General features: G+C 38.0%; 1 protein-coding gene across 4 annotated transcripts in view; it reads left to right on the top strand.

Moving 5' to 3' along the window:
• Nucleotides 1-23,601, top strand: part of TEX2 (testis expressed 2) — a 107,632-nt gene that overhangs the window by 51,262 nt on the left and 32,769 nt on the right. For all 4 annotated transcript variants that reach the window (XM_034412613.3, XM_034412615.3, XM_034412611.3 and 1 more), the window contains exons 2-5: nucleotides 5,370-6,979; nucleotides 17,077-17,277; nucleotides 18,209-18,548; nucleotides 20,470-20,717. In XM_034412613.3, the coding sequence (XP_034268504.2) occupies nucleotides 5,396-6,979; nucleotides 17,077-17,277; nucleotides 18,209-18,548; nucleotides 20,470-20,717 (2,373 nt within the window). In that variant the 5' untranslated portion in view covers nucleotides 5,370-5,395. The remainder of the gene's footprint in view (nucleotides 1-5,369; nucleotides 6,980-17,076; nucleotides 17,278-18,208; nucleotides 18,549-20,469; nucleotides 20,718-23,601) is intronic.

Raw genomic sequence — 23,601 nt, 5'->3', positions numbered from 1 at the left:
TCCTCTTCTCTTTCCTTCCACCTTTCCTAGCGTTAGAGTTTTCTGTAGATACTTGAGTCTTCACATAATGTTTAGGATAATTCGATCCTGGTCATTCATGTTTCTAATGAGAATTTCAGACTGAGTTGTTTTATGATATACTCCTTTGTTTCCTTGGCTATCTATGGTAATCTCAAGAGTCTTTTCCAACCAAAAGCATCAAAACTCTTTGTATCTTGCTTCTTCAGGCTCCAAATTTTATTTCCATTGAAGGTCATGATGAAAGTAATCGCCTGCGCAATTCTGATCTTTGTAACATAAACATCACACCTCTGAATATCTTTTCCAAGGTCTTCCTTACTACCCTACCAAGAGTTTGCTTTCAGTACATTTCTTGATTTGCTGATAATCCTAAAAGGAAGAAGCTATCTGACATTTCAGTGTCAATTCTAAAGCCAGTGACTGTATCTGTTACCATTATATTTAATCTTAATTCCATGTTTTCACTGTCTCCTTAATTACTAGAGCTTGCAGATTATTCACATTCTCAGCTATCAGTCTAGTGTCATCAGCATAGCACAATGACGTTTCTTCCTCTAATTTTAAAATCACTCTTACCTTCTTCCAATCTAGCCTCCTTGAAAATATATTCAGCATATAGTTTGAATAAATTAATAAAGAATACGTATTTGTGTCATTTCTTTGCTATCTTTTGAGCCAGTCGATTTCATTCTGAGTCATCTGGGCTATGGCTTCTTGTCCTGTTTGCATGAGATCCTGGCTTCTTTCACAAGTATCAAATATGCATGTCTACCTCAATAAGATGCTACCCAATCATGTTGGGCTTTTTAAAATTACTTTTTTGTAGCTCTTATTTCCCCATTTAGTTGCTCCTGATTTTGCAATTTGAAAACTCTACCAGGCCCCCTTTCTCCTTTAAAAACATTGCAGAAAATCTTTATTATCACTCTCTGGTACTATTGATCTTTCATATCATAGGACACTATGGATTAAGCCAAGAGTACAGCATTCTGATTTTAAGACTGCTAGCAGTGGAGAGAGTACTACTTGTGGTATTAATGTCCCACTAGTGGCACAGAAAAATCAATGGACTATGACCATCGCTAAATCTAATTAAATTAATTTCAAAGTAGAAATTCCTTCACAGAATCTTAATGGGCTGCAATACCCTATCTCAGAAGTAACTTACTACTAATCGCTTATTGTCATACTGCTTAACAAAACCTATAAAGGTATCTTCAAATGGAAAATTACAAAATTAAATCAGGAATGCAAACAAAAGTAGGCATGCTGTATTTTCTCAGGTGTATTAGATTAGGCATGGTTTAGAGCAGTGGTTCTCAACCTTCCTAATGCCGCGACCCATTAATACAGTTCCTCATGTTGTGGTGACCCCCAACCAGGGGTGGGTTCTAAAATTTTTTACTATCGGTTCTGTGGGCATGGCTTATTTTGTGGGCGTGGCTTGGAGGTCATGTGACTGGGTGGGCATGCCTAGCTGGTCATGTGACCGGGTGGCCATGGCTATGTGTATAGGGACTACTCAGAGGGCTGAAAAAAGTCATTTCTGACAGATCCTCGCACTTTTGACTGGTCCTCACACTTATGACCATCCTCACATTTATGCCCGTGCAGCATTCTTAACCATGTCAGTCATTTCACAATTGCTTCTCTTCACCATGGTGATAAGATAGGGCAAAAAACGTAAAATGTGAGGACAGTCGTAAATTCGAGGACTGGTCAAAAGTGCGAGGACCAGTCAAAAATAACTTTTTCAGCCCTCTGAGTAGTCCATGTGCACAAAAGCACTACCCAGAGGGCTGAAAAAAGTGATTTATGATAGGTCCTTGCACTTTTGACCGGTCTTCGCACTTATGACTGGTCATCATGCCCATTGTAGCATTCTTAACAACCGTGTCACTCATTTCAAAACTGCTTCTCTTCACCATGGTGACAAGATAGGGAAAAAACATAAAATGTGAGGACAGTCATAAGTTTGAGGACTGGTCAAAAGTGCGAGGACCAGTCAAAATTAACTTTTTCAGCCCTCTGAGTAGTCCATATGCATAAAAGGATACAGCAATAGAGAGGGATGAAGGAAGGGAAGGGAAATTAGAGTAGGAGTGAGGGTAAGAAAGGGAGGAAGAGAGGAGGAGAAGGAGAAAGGAAGAGGAAGTAGGAAGGAGAAGAAGGGGGGGGGAAGAGAAAGCAAGAAGGAAAGAAAAGAGAGAGGTGGTAGGTTTGAGGAGAAAGATTGCTGTACAATAAAAAAGATGAAAGGGAAGAAAGCCAACCCCAAACAAATATAAAGATATTAAGATAAAGAATGAATTGTTAAACTTTAAAGAATAAGAGAGAACAAATATGAATAAATAACAATAATTAGAAACACACATACAAACATACAATGTATTTTCTTTGAACAGAGTATTTGGCCGGTTCACAAATTTAACCAGTGTTTAGTCATTTCAATTAAATTTACAATTTCTATATTTCCTTTTTGCCATATTTATTCATCTATTTTTTTTAAAAAACCAATATTACCCTTCATCCTCATCTCTAATCTTAATCAAATTCAATTTTTCCCTTCTATTCTATATTATACCCCTTCCCATTGTCATCTATTTTTATATCCATCCTCACATTGGTTAATTATGTAATTATGTAATACAGTTGTTTAATACAAATTCAACATTTTAATATAAATCAATTAGTTATATAACTATCTTTTTTTGTATATCAATCAATATGAACATGAATATTCCAATTATTTCCATGCAATCCAATTTCTTACAAATCAATTAATTATATTTACCAATAATAATAAACCAAATAATTTCCCCCATATATTCCTCCAAACCACAACTTAACCATTTCTGCTTTCAACACAATATACAATTAATAGTATCTCAATTATTACAATTCCCTAGTTAAATAGAGCTTTTTTTCTTTTGTGTTTTAAAATCTTGAACCTCTTCTTTTGCCCTAAATTTCCCATTGTTTGCAGTTTTGCACCTACCTTTTTTGGTGAGGAAAAAGAAAAAGAAATATCTCTCTGCCTCATTTTGTCACTTGCAACAAAGACCCTGCTTTACTTTCAGTTTTGTTTTTTTAGCATAGCTAGGGGAAAAAAAATCTGCTCCTCTCTTTGCAGCTAACAGAGCCCTCCGCAAAACAGCTGAGAGCAAATCAGCTGAGAGTCCGGAGGCTGATCAAATCTACTTATGGTAATTAACCTATGCTGAAGCTGAAAGGGGCTGTTTTTTTCTATTTTTGCAGGCACTGGTCTTCTCATTTGTTTTCTTTTAACACTGATCAGATGTAGGGCGGTCCTTTGAAGCCCCGCGGCAAGAATTTAAACTGTTTGTTTCCCTCTAGCCATCAGCTGGGACTCAGGAGGCAGCAATAGATTGGGAGTGGGCGGGGTAAGCGAACGGGCGATCCAACAGAGGCAGAGGGTGAGTGAAGGTGTGGGGGGGGCGAGAGAGGGCTTTGGCGACCCCTGTGAAATGGCCGTTCGACCCCCAAAGGGGTCGCGACCCCTAGGTTGAGAACCGCTGGTTTAGAGAAAGGATAAGGGAGAGAATTCTGTCATGTATATAGTTGCACAAGGGAGAGCTTGGAATCGCCCATTGAAGTCTTATAGAAAATCAGGAAAAATAAAGATAAATTGTTCACGCGATGCATTGTTAATTTAAAATTAAGCATTTCTTACTATAAATAGTAATGACAGCCATGTTGAATATCTTTTTTAAAAAATTGGATAAAGTAATAAAGGCTATTAATCACTACAGTCATTTAGGGGTACATATTAGTTGCATTCTTGGAGATCATATGGTCTTGCTTACCAGTTGTATGGTGGTCCTGATTTTAGGTTGTGGTCCAGCAATCACATCCTCCTGGGAAGTTGATAATACAGTTCTTTTTGAGCTAAAAGATGTTTTAGAACTGTGCTTTTTCTCATGGTAGCTTGCTATTTTCAAACTTTTGATCTATTAAGGAACTCTTCTTACATGAAAATTGAATTTTTGGAAGAACAAATCTATTTGTTTGGCATACAGGCATTTTTGTATGGAAGAGATTTAGTTTTCAATGAGATTTTTGGTTCATTTTGCCAAAAGTATGAACATGGTTATATAATGCATAATCTTGGAATCCCGAATTCACATATGTTACTCAGTAATCTTACTACAACATGTGTATATATGCACAAATCTTTGTATATATCAGTGGTGGGTTTCACATTTTTTTACTACCGGTTCTGTGGGTGTGGCATGTTGGGCGTGGCATGGTGGGCGTGGCAGGGGAAGGATACTGTAAAATCTCCATTCCCACCCCATTCCAGGGGAAGGAAACTGTAAAATCTCCATTCCCTCCCCAATCCAGGGGAAGGTTACTGCAAAATCCCCATTTCCTCCCAATCAGCTGGGACTTGGGAGGCAGAGAATACATGGGGGTGGGCCAGTCAGAATTTTTACTACCGGTTCTCCGAACTACTCAAAATTTCCGCTACCAGTTCTCCAGAACTGGTCAGAACCTGTTGAAACCCACCTCTGGTATATATGTATACACATACAAACATTTCCCTAACGCATTGTTCTTTAAAAATTAATGTTCAGATAAAGAATAGAAAATATTTGATATTTGAACTCCTTGATTAATAAATTTAACTGCTTGACATTATAATCTCTGGAATGAATAGTACTATCACAGAACCGTAATTATCCTGATTGACAACTTGGAGAGGCAAATAATCAACTTATTACAACTCTCATTTTAATAATTTATTATCTACGCAAATATTTTTTACTGCCGAAATAATAATGCAGAACTGCTCAAGTATGTATATCGGGTGGGTTCTATTTACCTTTACTACCGTTTCGCAACGGGATTGCAGGATAGACTGCTGAATCTTGTCCTGATGGGTTTATTCTCCTATGTTGTGCCATACGTTTTTGAAGTGGTTGTTTTGTTTTTCCAATGTATTTCTTCTTGCTAGGTTTACACTTGTAGTTACACAGGTAGTCCTTGACTTATAACCAACTTAGCTTAGTGACTGATCACAGTTACAATGGCACTGAAAAAAGTGACTTATGACCATTTTCCTTACAACCCATTGCAGCATCCCCATGGTCATGTGATCAAAATCCAGATGTTTGGAACTGGCACGTATTTATGACGGTTACAATATTACGGGGTCGTATGATCTCATTTTGCAAATTTCTGATAAGCAAAGTCAATATGGAAGCCCGATTCATTTAACAACTGGGCTCAATTGTGGTTGTAAGTCAAAGGCTATCTGTACAAATATTATCTTGTGCAACATTAAAAAGTTTCAGTCTAATTTATGTTTGGCTTCCTTTTCATAGACCCTGGTGTATCTCTGGGACCTGCAATGACAAGTCTGAACATTAGCCATGCAGAGAAAACCAGTGAAATGTCTTCAAAGCAGCCAGCGCCAAAAGTGCAGGTTCAGCGATCCATTTCCCGAGAAACCATCACCATTCATTTCTCGGCATTTGGGAAGGAGGAGGAGGAGGAGGAGGAGGAAGAAAAGTGTACGGAGTCTCCCCCTGAGACACCCGATGACCAAAGCATTGTAACTGCACTTGAAGCTAAGGAAGACCTATGCTTTGATCATGGTGAGCAGAACTCTTTTGTTCCCACTACCTCGCTTTTTGTGGCTGCATCTCCCACAGTTCTGCCAACTGTGAAACCCTTGGAGTCCCAAGGGTTTAGTGTGGTGCCATTGGCTGCATCACCCTCCTCAGATTTGGGCCAAGCCCCTAGCCCACTTGGTGTGGCATTGCCTTCAGAACTGAGAACCAGCCTTTCATCTTCTCCTTTGTCCTCCCCTTCCAAGTCACATGTCTCGTCTAGCACGCCAACCACTGTGACTAGCTCAAAGCCTTTCATGAGCTTAGTCAAATCCCTTTCCATAGACATTGAACCAAAAGAGCCGTCTCTACCCACGAGACATAGACAGTTAATGAAAACTCTGGTGAAGTCTCTGTCCACAGACACTTCTAAGCAGGAGCCGGAAACAGTGTCGTTCAAACCACCTGACTCTAAATTGAACTTGCACCTCTTCAAACAGTTCACCCAGCCTCAAAGCACAGGTAGCGATTCCAAAACAGCCCCCTCGTCTCCCTTAACATCTCCAGACACTCGCTCCTTTTTTAAAGTACCTGAAATGGAAGCCAAAATTGAGAACACAAAGAGGCGATTTTCAGAAGTGATTTATGAGCCTTTTCAGCTCTTCAGCAAAATAATGAGTGATGAGAGTAGCAGCCACAGGCCCAAAGCTTTATCGTCAAGTGCTTCAGAACTGTCCAATCTCTCCAGCTTGAATGGCCATTTGGAAAGCAATAATAACTATAGTATAAAGGAAGAAGAATGTGATTCAGAAGGAGACTTCTATGGAAGTAATTCCAGTGTAAATAAGAGTACCAAAACCCAAGCCACTGAAGGACACGCAAAAGAAATTGAACCTAGAAGCTCCCCGTTTTTAAGCACAAAGGATTCTAGTTCTAAGACTTCTCTGGTACTTGAACGCTGTTGCCTGTCGGCCCTGGCAAGTAAGGAAGATGAAGAGTTCTGCGAGTTGTATTCTGAGGACTTCTCCTTAATAGAGGATGATAGAGAAGACCAACAAGTGGAGAATTTGGAGAAGATAGAGGTACAAGAAGAAATTTCTACACTAATTAGAAGTGAAGGTGGAATTGAACTACCAGCACCACAAGCTAGGCTTCCGATGAAGACGCTGTACTTTCTCACCATGTTGATCTATGTTTACCTTATACTTCCTCTCCCTAGTTACGTCAGTGGACTTTTTCTGGGAATTGCTATTGGATTTATTATTGCTACCTGCATAATTTGGCTTTTTACACCAAGTGCTACAAATAACAGGCGATATTCCGATTGGAACAGCCATCTTAATGCAGAAGTTCTGGATATTGAGGAGCCTGAGAGATATAAGGTGAGTCACAGCTTTGCCTTGAAACCTCTGTAGTTGCGTACATTGTTCAGACATGAATATATTAACAAACAGTATTGGAATTCATTTAACTCTGTGTTGAATTAAGACATAGAGGGGATGCCAATTTCTTGCTTGAGCTGGTAGTTTGTGATGAATTTAATTAATAGGGTTTTCCCTCAGAGTAATTTGTACATTTATCATGCTATGGTTTGTTAGCTGGAAGATTAATGAGGTCAAATGATAGCTTTATAGTGATGTATATTGTAAGACAGACTTCAATGTGTTAATCAAATCTCAACTTTTATTATTTATTTATTTGACTCAATTTGTACTCCATCCAACTCCCAACAACTCTGGGCAGCTCACAAGAAAATATGAAAACCATTTAACAATAATAACAAGGCCAAAATTAAAGAAGCAGCAAAAATGACAAAACGAGCAGCAACAAACACATCCATTCCACAAAAAGGGATTCCCTTTTTCTAGCCAAAAGCCTAGGTAAAGAGTCAGGTCTTCGAGGCCACCCAAAATGCCCATCTAGAAGTTGGGAGAACCTCATTCCAAAGGGCAGGCGCTATGAAAGTACAGGCATTCTTCCAGAGTCTTGATAGATAACATGGTTTAATTGAGGGAAATGAAGTTTGCCAATCCTGCCAGATCAAAGCACCTTGTAGATAGGGCAGGGATGTCAAACTGGCGGCCCGTGGGCCAGATGCATCACATGCAGGTCATATCCACCTCGGCTCTGCAAAGGCAAAAAAGTCACGTGACATGATCGAGTTTGACACCTGTGCTGTAGGGGACAAGCAGTGCCTCAGGTAATCAGGCTCTATGCCATGTAGGCTTTATACATAACAACCAGTACCTTGATTTGCACTGGAAAGCAAACAGGCAATTAGTGCAGCTTGTGGAACGGAAATGTTACATGGGCAAACTAGAGTACCTTGCAATAGTCAAGCAGTGAGGTGACCAGGGTGAGTAAGTGACTGAAGAGCCACCTGATCCAGAAAAGAGGGGCACCAGATAAATTCGAGCAAAGCCCTTCCTACCCGCAGTTGCTCTCTGCTCATGAAGCAGGAGCTGCGAGTCCAGGAAGACTCCCAGATTGTGTATCACTCTTGAATGTGGAACTGCTATCCCATGCAAGCTTAAAGATGGTACATTCTCACACCTTGGTGGTCCAAATACCCTCAAGCATAAGGTAGTCCTTGAGGTATGACCCTAATGGAGCCTGCCCATTAGGGTCGTAAGTCAAAACTGTTGTAAAATGAATAAGACTCATTGTTACAACCATGCTCATTAAGCAAATCAACCGTGCCATTAAGTGAGTGAAGATCAGGCTTGCTGATCGCTTCAGTTCGTTAAATGACCTCTGCGATCATTAAATGAACCAAGAGGTTTAGAGATTTTGCATGGCTCCTGGTGTGGAGTCTCCGGGGGAAACCACTTCTGCCTGCCCATCAGCTGTTCTGGCAAGGCAAGGCGGCCTACTGCTTCCAAACTGCAGTGTCTCCACATAGGTGCCTGGACTTAAATTGGGGTGGGGGTGAATTTGTAAGGGTCCCCAGTGTGGAGCCTCTGGACGGAACCACTGCCACCCAACCATCAGCTGTTCTATAAGCAATCTACAATAGTACATACTAATCCTCAAAGCTAACACAAACACAGTAAAGTAGAATGCAAAGAAAAATTCTGGTGAGTGAGAAGTTCCCTGAGGATGGTCTCCAGCACAAGCCTGGAAGCTCAAAAGACTAAACCTCTGATCTTGGTGACTGACATAGATTGGATCCTGCAAAGGAACTTTCTGCAAGCAGTCTCAAAGTACATGGAAACACAATGCACTAGAATGCAAAGGAACTTTACAGTTATTGAATCTGCTTTCTGTAGACACTGGCTAGTATTTTTGCAAGCAATTCCAAAGCAAACACCGACAAATATACTGTCATTAAAAATATTATTCAGCTTTGTAAAGTACTTACAAATAAGCACAGTAGTTTGTAAAGTACTTACAAACACACTCAGTGCTATAATGCAAGAGAAAATTTTAAAGCACTTACAAAGGCAATTACAGTACTCCAGTCCTCAAGGCAATAGCAACAAAAGAAGCAACAAGAACAGCCACAAGAGATTCACTCCTCTGGTCGTCCACAGGGCAGCAATGAGGAGAAAAATAAAAGCATGTTAGCTGCAAAGTCCCTGATGGAGGGAAAAAAAACCACACGACCACATGGACCTCGGAAATCGCCTGTCGTAACCACAGGTGACTTCTGGGTCCCAAAAGGAGCCACGGGTCTAAAAATGGCTGCTATTTCAGAAGTGACTGAATCCAAGCCACATGACTGCACAGGCTTCTTGTTGGTTGCAATTTTGAACCCCTGTTGTAAGTACATTTTTGGGGTGCATTGATAACTTCAAATAGTTGTAAAAGGGCTGTCGTACCTCGAGGACTACCTGTACTGATGAGACCGAATCCCAAAGCAGTAGATGACCTTACCCAGAAATTCCATATACTGTAAATATTGAAGAAGAAGGAAGAGTGAGTAGAATCCTCCAGCGCCCTAATACCTAATGGTCATTAGGAGAAAACAGCAACTTGATGGCACATAATGGCCCCCACAGAGGAAAGGCATGGAGAAAGATCTCTTCCCCTTCAAGCAACACTGGTTGAAATCAGCCCCAGAGAAAAGAAGCAAACCACTGTAAGATACTATTCCCCATCTCCAGTACCCAGAGGATACTGTAGTTGTGAAGTAGTGAAACCCAATGAAAGATCAAGGAGCACAAGGATGGGTGTACCACCTCCATCTGACATAGCTAGATGCCTAACTGATAACGGTACTTGGTGGATGGCTTCTGAGCAGTCTCTCCTTCATTGCTCATCCATGGAAATAGAGTAACAGAAGACATGCTTAGAGCAACAGTTGTGTAAAGAGGAATAATGAATTTAACTTAACTTGGATAAGAGGTCATTCTAGCATTTACTGTGGCAGTAAGACCAGTAAAACAAGCTTTCTTCTCCACTCTTACTGCATTTATGAATAACTGAACAGCGTTAAAGAGAGAGACCCTGTTAGGAAAACTGAGCCAGAAGATTGTTTACTGGTCCACTGAATGCTATCAAGACAGGGTGAATGAAAGTTGTTAAGACAGAACTCAAAGGATTTGGAAGTTAACTGGAGAGTGGCACTCCCCCAAACAGAGCTGACCCATAACCTGGGGGTCTGCTTTAATTTATGGCTTCTGCTTGAACAGCAGGCATAGGCCATGGCCATGGAGGCCTTTGTACGGTTATATTTTGTATGTCAATTGTGGTATTTCCTGAATCAAGAGGCTTTACTCTCTTATGCCCTTGTCACCTTATGGCTGTGATCTACATGGAACTCTCTTGAAGACTGTTCAGAAACTTCAGTTGGTGCAACTCAAAGTGGCCAAACCAATTATAGATGTGTTTATCATATAACATTGCTGCTATGGAAGCTGCAGTGAGCTTCTGAATGCAATTCAGTGGGCTGATTATAAGCTTTAAAGTCCTATATGGCTCAAGGCTTGGACAGACTACCTACTTTGAGTTGAATTTGCCAACCCAGTAAAAACTGGGAAAGACAGTTTGTTGAGAGCTCCATTATTGAGAGAATGTCATCTCCAGGGATTCTCAGCTTGAGCCTGCTTGATGATGTCCCTCCTGTTCTTACTATGTTGCTGGAGAGCCGTAAAAAACATGGATCTTCAAAAAGGCAGTTGGATACATAGTATTTACTATCATGCTATCTTCGCATGGTAATACATCTACTGATTGGTTATATTTGTATTGATTTTTGTTTCTCATCTTATTAAATATTAGTGTCTTATTAAAAGTTAGTGTAAATCACATGGATTCTCTTGAAATGGAATGGCTTATACACTGAAGTAATGGATGGATGGATGGATGGATGGATGGTATAGGTTTTTCCAACTTTTTTAAGTATGAAAATTCATAATCAGTCACTCTCCATGCATAACCTTTGCTTTCTAACAATGTTTTTAGTATTCATATACTTTTTCAGATAAAAATGAATGCTTATGAAGATGTATCTCTCTCTTTATTCAAAACATTTTTATATAAATCATTAAGCATAGATTTATCCCATCCTGTTTTGGGATTTCTCACTCACTATGTTTTTCTTCAATATCCCACAAAAAATAGTACGGCTTTTTGTTACCTTGTCCTTCTCCCTGTTCATTCTGAGACCTCAGATGAAATAGAATTACACATCAATACTTTTCCCATTTAAATTAGATTCTTTTGATTAAATATTTGGGTGTCCCAAATTGCAGCCAAGTGGAATATCAGCAGTTTTTAGAGATTATTTTGGGAACAATACTGCTTTTCACAGCATTTAAGCTTTATCCCTTTATTCATATTAGATTTTTTTTTTCAAAAAAAGATTTATATTCCTAACTTGTGACTGACTACATCGTGATAACATGGCAAAATATCTGTCGTAATTAGTTTAGGAACTTCTATGGGATGTTAAATTGAAGTGGACTAGGTGTAGAAGAGACAGTGACTATTGATTAAAAGGAAGGGATTTACAAATAATTCATGTAAAGAATGGGCAAATTATCGCCCTCCAGATGTTGTTGAACTCCAATTCCCAGCAGCTGCAGCCAACATGGCCAATAGTTAGAAGTTCTGGAAAATCTAATACAAGAAACATCTGGAAAGCCACACATTACTCACTCTTCATTTACTATAATTATAACTCACATAGTGTAGTATAATATTCGAAAAAATGTTTTAATAACTTTTTAATAATGTATGCTTCTTAAATGCTGAAGGCTTATGCAAGCATATGCATGAATTTAATTTGTGTACTGAAAGTTAATTCTAGTATTCCTTATAAAAAGGCTTAGAATCTTCACCCCCCCCCTCAAAAGACTGTTCCAGTGGTGCCCCATGATTTGATTTTTAAGAGGTTTATGCAATTTGTATAAATGCATTGTTCAGTTTTCCATGTTTCTCCGATAAACCTGGTGTGCAGATTTGCTGTGGCAGCAAAATAGAAAGTTCTGCCTACAAGAACTGCCTCCTTAAACAGTATCCCAGGATACTATTTTAGTGTCTAAAATGATAGTGTTTCTTTTTGATAGATGTGAATTTCTATTAAACTTTATAAAAGAAAATGTAAAATTATGTTTTGACTTCGTGTTTCTTTTCTCTTTATGTATCTTAAACACTTGTTATTCTACATGCTCTATCATTAACAACAAGGTATTCCTCTTAGGTTCTATATCTGCTATGTATCATATCCTGTTGCTCTCTCAACTTTGCTGTTGTCCTTTCTGGTTGGAGACTATTGTCCTTTCATCACCGTGGAAGTACTATGGAGCTATTAATCTGGTCAGCTTCTGTATATAGAAGTACTGCTGGTATACCTCCATCCCCATGTGATCTCACATACATGCAGCCAAGAGCTGATACATAGGAGCATTTATTTATTTAATTTGACAGGCATTGCCTTACTCCAGTCAACTCAGGTCATCTCATAGCATAAAAACAAAAAGAGCAACATGCAATTAAAACTAGAATACAACAGTAACAAGATGGCAAACAACACAAACATGTCCATCACCCACAAGGAGTTCCAACCACCAAATGTTTGGGAGAAGAGACACATCTTTAAAAGCCTTTCGGACATTATCAAGGATCTCAGGAGGTACCTCATTCTGGAAGACAGGCATCATACCTTAACTGAAGTGTTATGGGCGCACAGCTGATTAATGTACAATTGGTCTACTAGTTAGGGAATTGATATTTCTGGTTCTTTTTGTGGAATAATTCAAAATGAACTCAAGATTTACCATATTTTTTACTCCATAAGATGCACTTTCCCCCTCCCAAAAAAAGGTGGACAATGCTGGTCCTTTGGTGAATAGCAGCCGGGCCGCTGCGGCGGGGTCCTTTTACAATGCTGAACCCCGCCTCTTCTGTCTTTGTCATTGCCTACCTCTTCTGTCTCTTTTCCACATGCAGGAGTCAACAGGCAGAGCTGGAACATGAGAGGACACCTATCTGTGTCCTCTCATGTCCTGATATTTTTTTTCTTGTTTTCGTCCTCTAAACCTAGGTGCATCTTATGGAGCGAAAAATACGGTACTTTCCCATAGAAAATTAGTAGCTCTGAAAACACCCGACAAACATAGGAGAAGAATTAGATGAAAATTTGAAGTTCTATAAATTAATTTGATATACATAAGCAAAGAAATAGGATGAAGCCACAATAATTTACCCTCCAGTGCCCACTCTGAGGTTATTCTATGGATTCTAATTATTTTAGTAAGGACTGAAAGAAAAAAAAGTTTACCAAATAATAACATGAAGAATTCTAGGGAAATATTTTGGCTTCATAGCTGCACAGATGGTTGTTGTATGGTTACTGATGAAAAAAGAGAGAATAGGGGTGAAAACAGAGAAGGGAAAAATCATAAATAAAATAGTAAAATAATCTTTTCCTATGGATGGTATATTTACTTGGGTTGTGTGGCACTTTGCATACCTTGGCAAACAAAGGAGTTCAGAATTTGCAGGATATGAATGTGGTAACTCTCTGCAATTCTTTTAAGATGAATATATCTTTTACCTGGGATTATGTACCTTGAAGGAATGGCTGGCTTAGAAGTTCTCCAAGCTGAGACACTCTGCCTTACATACTTTGCACCACTTTTTGACCTTTGCATTCTGAGCATCGCCTAGTTTTCACATTACTGCTAGGCAGTACCCACTGCTCTGGGCTGGCAATTTTGGGAACTGTAGCCTAACATATAGGTAGTCCTTGACTTACAATAGTTCATTTAGTGACCGTTCGAAGTTACAATTTTTCACACTTAGACTGTTGAAGCATCCCTGTGGTCATGTGATCAAAATTCGGACACTTGGCAACTGACTCATACTTACGACTGTTGCAGTGTCCGGGGTCATGTGATCCTCTTCTGATAAGCAAAGTCAATGGGGAAGCCAGCTTCGCTTAACACCATGTTACTAATTTAACAATTGCAGTGATTCATTTAATAAATGTGGCAGGAAAAGTCATAAAATGGGGCAAATCTTAAATTTCTCACTTAGCAACATAACTTTTTGGCTCAATTGTGGTTGTAAGTCGAGGAGTACCTGTATATGGTAAACACCAGTTTAGAGGAATATAGTAAATTAATACACAACTTTAGATCTTGGCTCCCCTTGCCCTATTACTTATTTTCCCCTCCCTCCCTTTTAAACACATTCAAGTTACATTAAGATAAAAGTTGCCCAACTTCACTGATTATTTACTACTGTAGCTATTCCTTCATGTTTGATCCATTAGATTAACTGTGTCCAGTAGAACTATTCAAGCAAAGTAGCTCTTGATAATTGAAAAGAGCTGTATCAGCCCTGATCCATATGTGTGTAAATAAATTGTTTGGCATATTTCCATTGATAAAGAGCACCAACTACTTCTGAAATTCAAAGTAGTATTGATAAATGCAACTGTTTTAGGGGAAGTTTTCAGTTCAAACTCTAGGTGTGGCACTGGAAGAAAAAAAAACCAATTTCTTCTTCCTTGTAAGGATCTTTTAATGGTTTGTAAGCTTGAAAGAGACTTTATCCAGGAAGCTATGGAGCCTGGGTGTGAGCAGACCTGACTTCCATTGTTCAGTCTGTTATTGGTCAGTTGCCCAGGGGACCCAGTGACAGATCTGATAGGGCTAAGTGCTCTCAAATGCTCACCCTTGGTAACTTCTCAAGCACACCTGGAGGCAGGTGGGAAAATGCTACAGTTCAGCTTTAATTGTGCAGTATAGTCTTATCTGTGGAATATGAGGTCCTAAACATATAAAGGAAACAACCATTTTGAAGACTGTTAACAACAACAACAAAAAAGGATGACCCCCTACTGCACATTGGCACTTTCCTGATCATATAATTATAGGAATATGTTTCCAGGTGTAATTCACTGTTGTTATGAATGCCTTTAAGGCTCTAGCTTAACTTCATCTTGACTGAACCAGGGAAGAGAGATTCTTCTCTTGTGTTCCAACCATGGCTGAGTGATTTCTTTAAAACATTTTAGTAATATCCTCTTTAGTTATCCTTTAGTAACTCATCTTTCGGGAAAAGTCTGCAAAGAAATGAAGAAGTTAATATGTGCACTAAGGGGGGAAAGATGTAGAAAAAAAGAGGTACAAAAGTGTGAAAGTATAAAAGTTTGCTCCCAAATCTGTTAGCAGGATTGGTGTGTGTGTCTTCGCATAGCACCAGAAGCACAGGAAATAAGGCAGAGTTTACTTTATTGAGTCAGATTGATTTGTTTTTTGCTCTTCAAATTTTATTTATTTTGGAGGTTTGTAATATTATTCAATGTAACTATAGGAATTCCTCAGATTTACAGACTGTACAGCACCCTTTCCAAGGAGCAGTCATTAAATGACCGGTCATAAGTCAAGGACTACCTGTAAACAGTTATTTCTGAAAATACTTATTTTAGAATTAAATTTTAATCAATAACTATTTTAGAATCAGAATCGGAGGCCTATAAAAACTGGATAATATGCCATAGCAGCTCTTGGAGAATGGCCACCAAATTAGCATCAAATAAGCCATTGCCTCTGTGCTGCTGGCAAATGAGTTCTCTTAATATAACAGAATAATAAATCAGTAGTGCAGCATATGGTTTTTCTGTTATATAATTAAATGTAAGGACAGCAATATGGAAAACGGGCAATGAGAGAGGCATGTGGAAAAGGTGTGCTTTTATGTAGAAGACTGACTAGTCTTATATCCTGCAGTAAAATGATATATTGTACTTTTATGGACTTTTTCTTCTTGCTCTTAGAAAGTACATACTATACTATCAATCAATTACAATTGATTGATAATGAGTTATGTGACATAATACAGAGGCATAGAATTGCTTCATGCATGCTGGGACTATTTTACATACAGTAAGTATAGAAATGCACCAAGTTGTGTGTAGCAAAGAAAGAGCATGCTAATTTAATTACAATAGTTGTCAATTTCTTATCTATACAGTATTTTTGTTTTTAAACAGTCCTTTTATGTACACTGCAGTCTGACCAAGGAGCCCTATTGAGCTTAGGATCACACTATGTGACCTAAGGCAGAAGGGCCAGCCACAGTTCAACTCCCACCCTCATATTGCACTACCAAATTTCAGCAACAAACTGGACTAATTTCGACAATGCAGTTTTGGATCATTTTTAGGGTTTGGTGTGGTAAAGTAAGAGTAGTTTGCCTTTGTAAAAACCCTGCTCTTATTCCCATTCTTAACTAGTATATTCTAAACCAAAGAGTTCAGCTGCAGCTCTTTGAATAGTGTCATGGGATTAGTGGATGACCTCAAGTACAGCAGTTATTCAGAAGATTAGGAGGCTGAATTGTAGCATCTGGCGTCTGTAGCACTGTTTACCTCTAACATGAATGAAAATGGACATATTAGAAGTACACACCAGAGATGTTTGGGTAGCATCTTAAGGACAAGATATGAGGTATAAAGGGGAGGTGAAAACAATCTGTGTAAAAAACACCAGCTCTTGAGAATTTGGAGTGCCAGGTATCCTTTGTAATGAGGTATCTTCCTTCCCAGTACAACTATTGAGCTATACCCTGATTGATTCATGACTTGCTAGTTAGGAAGAAACAAGCAAGCATTCCAAGTAGACCACCTTATGCCCTCCTTACCTGTCTGTCCCATTCCAATTTTGATATTTAAAAATCTATCTCCAATAATTATAGAAGAAGTGAATTCAACCTGTTGTGAAATACAGGTACCAGCTACTCTTGTTCTGTCACACACCGTATATGTACAATGTATTTTTCCAAAGGTAAAATAAACTTTTTTTTTTTGTTGTTGGGAATTCAATTAGGTCAGCCTTCACTAATCAAATGTCCTCTAGATCTTTTGGAAGACTTTTACTATGTGGGAAATATGAACATTACAATCTTAACTCAAACTCAATTTATACACCCAACTGACTAAATTGATTCAAGATGTCAGCAATCAACACCTCTTACTAATTTTGTCTTAAAGTGAAAAATCTCTTCATTTCTTTAATTTCTGTAGGGCTGGATGAATGAGATCTATAATTATGATCCAGAAACCTATCATGCTACGTTGACTCACTCTATTTTTGTGAGACTCGAAGGAAGCATCCTGAGGCTTTCAAAACCTAACAAAAATATTTCCAGAAGAGCTTTTTACAATGAAAGCAAGCCAGATGTTACCTACATTAGCCAGAAAATTTATGATCTTACAGATAGTAAGGTGAGTTCAGAATTAATAATTTCTATCTGGCATTGTTTGGATTTCTGTTCTACATTGTTTTCATCTGAATTATTGCAGTTCGAGTGCAGCAGACAGCAGTATATCTGCGAACCTTGGAGAAATCATTTGTCTTATAGCTTTCAGGAATTCTCAGAATAATATCTTCTTGCTACTGGTATCCCTGCCTCTTCACACTAAAGGGGAGGGTAAAGGAGGAATGGTGGGTAGGAGGAAATCATCCTATTGAGTGAAACTCATTAGACAAAAATCCTTTTGTTTAATTCCCAGAGTTATAGGTACGTTTTTAATGCCAGCTCCATGTCTGTGATAATATTTAGGTTTGACAGGTTTTCATTTTACCATGCTTCTAATCCCATCAAAGAATGAGTGAAGTTTCTACAAACATCTGAAATCCTCTCTGGCCCTATCTGCCGTGATCTTTAAATTATTTGCATAACCAGAATAAAATGGTTTAACGTAAACATTGGATAGTTCAGTTGATTTGTAAGATTGCATGCTTCATGATTACAGGTAGCAATTATTTGGCACACATGCACACCCATTCCCATAAAACTTGCTACAGCTGCTCTTCAGACCACCATACTCCTTAGGCCTCGTTTCCCAGATTTTTGCAGGAAAGTAAGTCTAGTAGCAATAAATAAATACATAAATAAATGCTGGGCTGATAAGAGATTTGTCCCACACCAAGTCTTTCCAACCTGTCAAATAAAATACAAAAGAAGCCCAAATATAATTTGTTCCAGAATTACAGTTCCTAATCCATATTCGATCACTCCTGAATATTGGGCAGGCAGCTTGCCTAACGTTGTTTTGACTTGATTGTTTCTTTGATTATGGCAATGCATTAGTATTCTGTAGTCTCTTCTGTAATGAGATGAAATGTGAAACACTCTCACAACTTGGTTTGCAGGTTTATTTGGTTCCCAAAAGTTTGGCTCGAAAACGAGTCTGGAATAAAAAGTATCCAATCTGCATTGAGCTTGGGAGACAAGACGATTTCATGGCCAAAGCCCAGACTAATAAAGAAACCTCAGAAGAAAAAATCTCTGTAGACAAGGAAAACCTAAGCACTGAAGAAATCTGGAAACCCTCTCAGGATGGAGCAAAGTTTGGGACCCAGAAGAACCAAGTGCTTTATTTATTTGCAAGGACAGGTCGAGAGAAAGAAGAATGGTTTAGGAGATTCCTTGTCGCCCAAAAATTAAAATCTGAAGAAAAAAAGCCAATTGTCATTTGGGGAAACAAGTCAGGTAGGAATCTGTTTGCTTATTCTATTGAGACTTTGTGTAATAAGGTCAAAATACCAGTTTATTAAAGGTTAATTGGGATTAATCTGGAGCCCTGATGGTGCAGTGGTTAGAATGCAGGTTTGCTGGCTAACTCTGCCCACAGTCTGAAGTTCGATCCTGAAAGGGCTCAAAGTTGACTCATCCTTCTGAAGTCAGTAAAATGAGGGCCCATATTGTTGGGGCAATATTCTGACATTTGTAAATTACTCAGAGAGTGCTGTAAAGTGCTATAGGGTGGTATACAAGTCTTAAGTGCTATTGCTATTGCATGATTAAGAAAGAACTCTGCTATTCAGTGAGTTCATCAAGGAATGGTAAATGTCTTCTAAAGACATTAAATTTTAACAAAACTACATTCTAATGTCCTGCCTTATATAAGTGGTTGATTTGAGTAAACATGGAATTAATCTGTCTTTGGGTTTTTTTTCTTGCAAAACAATAATTTAAAATGTTATGAGACTCCAATATATTTCCAGAAATAATACACATACATTTTAGGCAAAAGTATTTTAAAGATTGCTTCTTGAAGGGACTTAATTTTATTTTATTAATACTAAATGTGTAGTTCAGTTATGATTCATAATGGTACGATTTTATGACATTTTAACATTATAGGAATATTAGACTTCCTGCCAAAGTTCTCAAATCTTTAAATCTGATATATATAATACATCAATTAATGGTTAATATAATTCTTCATCTTTTACTACACGTCCCCTATACGCTCTTTTATATAATACTTCTGGAACATTCTTTTTTAGAATTGTGGCTCACCTAAAAATTTAAAATTATCTCTTTAAAGTTAGTAGGGCCTGGAAATTTGGCCATAATTGAACCTTTGAGCATTTAATACAGTAATAATTACAGAAGATGTTTAGGAAAGTAATATCTCAGTTTTTATTCTTTTTAAAATAACTGAAATGTATTTAATTAAACACAGATTGCTCAAACACAATTTACAAAGTCTTTGCCTTTATTCCAAATAAAGCTTCAAGTTATCTGTGTGCAAAATATTTGCAATGTTTATATATAAATGTTTGGCCAAGCTTATGGCAAGCTTCTAAAAAGCTGAAGAGTAGTTCAGAAATGTTTCCTCTTAACCCAGTTTATGGAAAAACCCTTTCACAGAAGTGGGAATGATAATGGAAAGTGATTCCACTTACTCAGTCTTGTAAAATGTTTAAATTGAGGCTAGTGGGTGTGAGAATGCTTGTGTTTTTATTTGCTGACACTCATGATTCTTGGATTTTTAGCTTTGCTTACATTCAGGTTCTTTTCTAGTCTAGAGTTGTTCAGCATATCAGATTTGGTGCAGTTTTACATCCTCAGCTGTCTTCTTTCCTCTAAAATTTTCTCTGTTCTATTTACTATGATTTATTTTCAGACAGTTTCTTGTAAACATTGCCAAAACCTGTTTTAAATTAAGGATTGGTGTGTTTATATATGGTACTGAAAAAGATGCATGACCAGATAGTTTACTTACCATTTGCCATAGAATGGTAAAGGGCAGGGGAAGTATCTGTGGCTTTCCAGATGTTACTGAACTACAATACAATACCCAGCATATTGTCCATGTTAGCTGTGGCTCTGGGAATTCAACAACAACTGAAGGCTACAAACTGATATCTCTTGTGGTTTACGTTAAAGTCAAAACTATTATACAGTATAATCTTGAATAGATTGTGTGGAATAATAATGTTTGTACTTCCATAATGAATAGATTAAATCACAGTGTATGTTCTCCACCTTGTCATATTGACAACCTTGTAATTTGCTTGGCATCATCATCATCTTCTGTTTTTCAATCTGTTTCATTCTTATGTTCCATATTTGATTATGTATTGATGCTTTACCCATTGTTTTTCCTTCTTATTGTATTCAGGCTTCTTGCCAGCACATAGTCGATCCAATAGCCAGTCTGGGATTCTTACACACAGCCGCAGCAGCAGTAAAGGAAGTGTAGAAGAAATCGTTCCTCAGCCAAAGCTGAAAGACCTGGGTTCCAACATCAGGCAGAAAATACTTTTAGACTATAAGGTGTACATGGCAAGGTGCATTCCGCCAGAACTCCCAAGCCCTGCGGTTAGTCCCGATCACAGTGCTGACAGCAGCCCCACAGCCGTGAAAAAGGTGAAGTATATTCTTTAAATATTCTTGATTGAGGTGTTATGATTTACCTTGTAGCGGCTGCTAAATTCAAGTGGGCAGGGGCTGTTTTTTGTTCCCAAAGAAGTGTGGGGCTAATAACATTTCTATGGTATGCTCACTTTCTCAACATTCAACATTATTTTGATGCAGCTTAAAAGATCTCTGCAACAGTAGATATTTCATTTAGTTCTTACACTTCTAGGACTACCCATCAATAGAACTCCTCTGATGTTAGAGAGCAAAATTAAAAATATTGCAACAACTGTTCTTTTTAATAGAAACAGAATTATAACAATTGGGATTTAAACTATTGTAAAAAGATGTGTACTCAAGTATTTATACAAAGCACAAGTTATTTTAGGCTGATTCACAGAAATAAGTTCTAAATTCACAGGAAGAAATCATTTCAGGTTTTTTGGTCACGGTACTTAAGTATTGTGTCCAGTTTCTGGGCTCCACATTTTTAAAATGTTTAGAAAAACTGAAACAGATTCAGAGCCAAACAGTGAAAATCACAATTTAAATTATGAAATCTAGAAATTGCGAAGAAAAATTCTCAGATCTAGCCTTGAGAAAGCAGACAGTTTTGGAAAAGGGGAAATATGATTACAATTTTCGAATAGCTGAAAGATGTCGTTCAAAAGATAAAGAGCCAGTTTGTGTAACAGTTAAAAGGCTGGATTAGTATTTGGGAGTCTGGGAGTTCTAGCACACCCTTAGGCATGAAAGCCAGCTGGGTGACTTTTGGCCAGTCACACACACTCAGCATAACCCACCTCAGTAGGTAGTTGTTATGAGACTAATAGGAGGAAGCATTACATACACTATCTTAAATTGTAGAAAATAAAGGTCTGGTATAATCAGATCAGTAAATGATAATAAAGACCTGTTCTCTCTCATTCCAGAGTGTAGGAGGTAGAATAATGGATTTCAATTACAGGAAGGCAGCTATTATATTGGGAAGTCTTGTTCTGTCAATAAGAGCAGCTTGACAGTGGAACTAATTACCCAGAAAAACTGTAGTTCCCTTTTGCTGAATATATTCAAGCAGGGGTAGAATAATCTTTTGTGGAAATGTTTACTTTGAATTTGTGTACTGAGCAGGTATTAGATTTATCCCATCCAAATTAAATTCTATGAAGATCACCCTTTGCATACCCTATATACAGTTTCAATTTTTTTAACAACCGGTTCTGTGGGCGTGGCTTAGTTGGGGGGTGTGGCTTGGTGGTCATGTGACCAGGTGGGCGTGGCTAGCTGGTCATGTGACCAGGTGGGCGTGGCTATGTGCATAGGACTACTCAGAGGGCTGAAAAAAGTCATTTCTGACTGGTCCTCGCATTTATGACCATCCTCACATTTATGCCCGTTGCGGCATTCTTAACAATCGTGTCAGTCATTTCACCACTACTTCTCTTCACCACAGTGACAAGATAGGGCGCAAAACGTAAAATGTGAGGACAGTCGTAAGTTTGAGGACTGGTCAAAAGTGCGAGGACCAGCCAAAAATAACTTTTTCAGCCCTCTGAGTAGTCCATATGTACAAAAGGACTACCCAGAGGGCTGAAAAAAGTGATTTCTGACAGGTTTTCGCATTTTTGACCGGTCCTCACCCTTATGACTGGTCATCATTTATGCCCATTGTAGCATTCTTAACAACCGTGTCACTCATTTCATAACTGCTTCTCTTCACCATGGTGACAAGATAGGGCGCAAAACGTAAAATGTGAGGACAGTCGTAAGTTCGAGGACTGTTCAAAAGTGCGAGGACCAGTCAAAAATAACTTTTTCAGCCCTCTGAGTAATCCATATGCACAAAAGGATACAGCAATAGAGAAGGATGAAGGAAAGAGAAGAGAGATGGAAGAAAGAAGGAGAGAGAGGGAAGGAAGAGAAGGGAGGAAGGGAAATTAGAGTAGGAGTGAGAGGAAGAGAGGGAGGAAGAGAGGAGGAGAAGGAGAAAGGAAGAGGAAGTAGGGAGGAGAAGAAGCGGGGGGGAAGAAAGTAAGAAGGAAAGAAAAGAGAGAGGTGGTAGGTTTGAGGAGAAAGATTGCTGTACAGTAAAAAAGATGAAATGGAAGAAAGGCAACCCCAAACAAATATAAAGATATTAAGATAAAGAATGAATTGTTAAACTTTAAAGAATAAAAGAGAACAAATATGAATAAATAGCAATAATTAGAAATACACACACAAACATACAATTTATTTTCTTTGAACAGAGTATTTGGCCGGTTCTCAAATTTAAACAGTGTTTAGTCATTTCAATTAAATTTACAATTTCTATATTTCCTTTTTGCCATATTTATTCCTTATCTATTTTTTTAAAAAACCAATATTACCCTTCATCCTCATCTCTAATCTTAATCAAATTCAATTTTTCCCTTCTATTCTATATTATACCCCTTCCCATTGTCATCTATTTTTATATCCATCCTCACATTGGTTAATTATGTAATATTACAGTTGTTTAATATAAATTCAACATTTTAATATAAATCAATTAGTTATATAACTATCTTTTTTGTATATTAATCAATATGAACATAAATATTCCAATTATTTCCAAGCAATCCAATTTCTTACAAATCAATTAATTATATTTACCAATAATAATAAACCAAATAACTTTCCCCATATATTCCTCCAAACCACAACTTAACCATTTCTGCTTTCAACACAATATACAGTTAATAGTATCTCAATTATTACAATTCCCTAGTTAAATTAAGCTTTTTTTCTTTTGTATTTTAAAATCTTGAACTCTCCTCTTTTTCCCTAAATTTCCCATTGTTTGCACCTACCTTTTTTGGTGAGGAAAGGGAAAAGAAATCTGCCTGCCTAATTTTCCAACGTTGCAGCAAAC

The sequence above is a fragment of the Pantherophis guttatus genome, chromosome 2 (assembly GCF_059756535.1).
Source record: "Pantherophis guttatus breed Tessera chromosome 2, ASM5975653v1, whole genome shotgun sequence".
Classification (NCBI taxonomy): Eukaryota; Metazoa; Chordata; class Lepidosauria; order Squamata; family Colubridae; genus Pantherophis; species Pantherophis guttatus.
The sequence above is the reverse complement of the archived record's forward strand: the minus strand, read 5'-3'. Positions and strand labels throughout refer to the sequence as shown.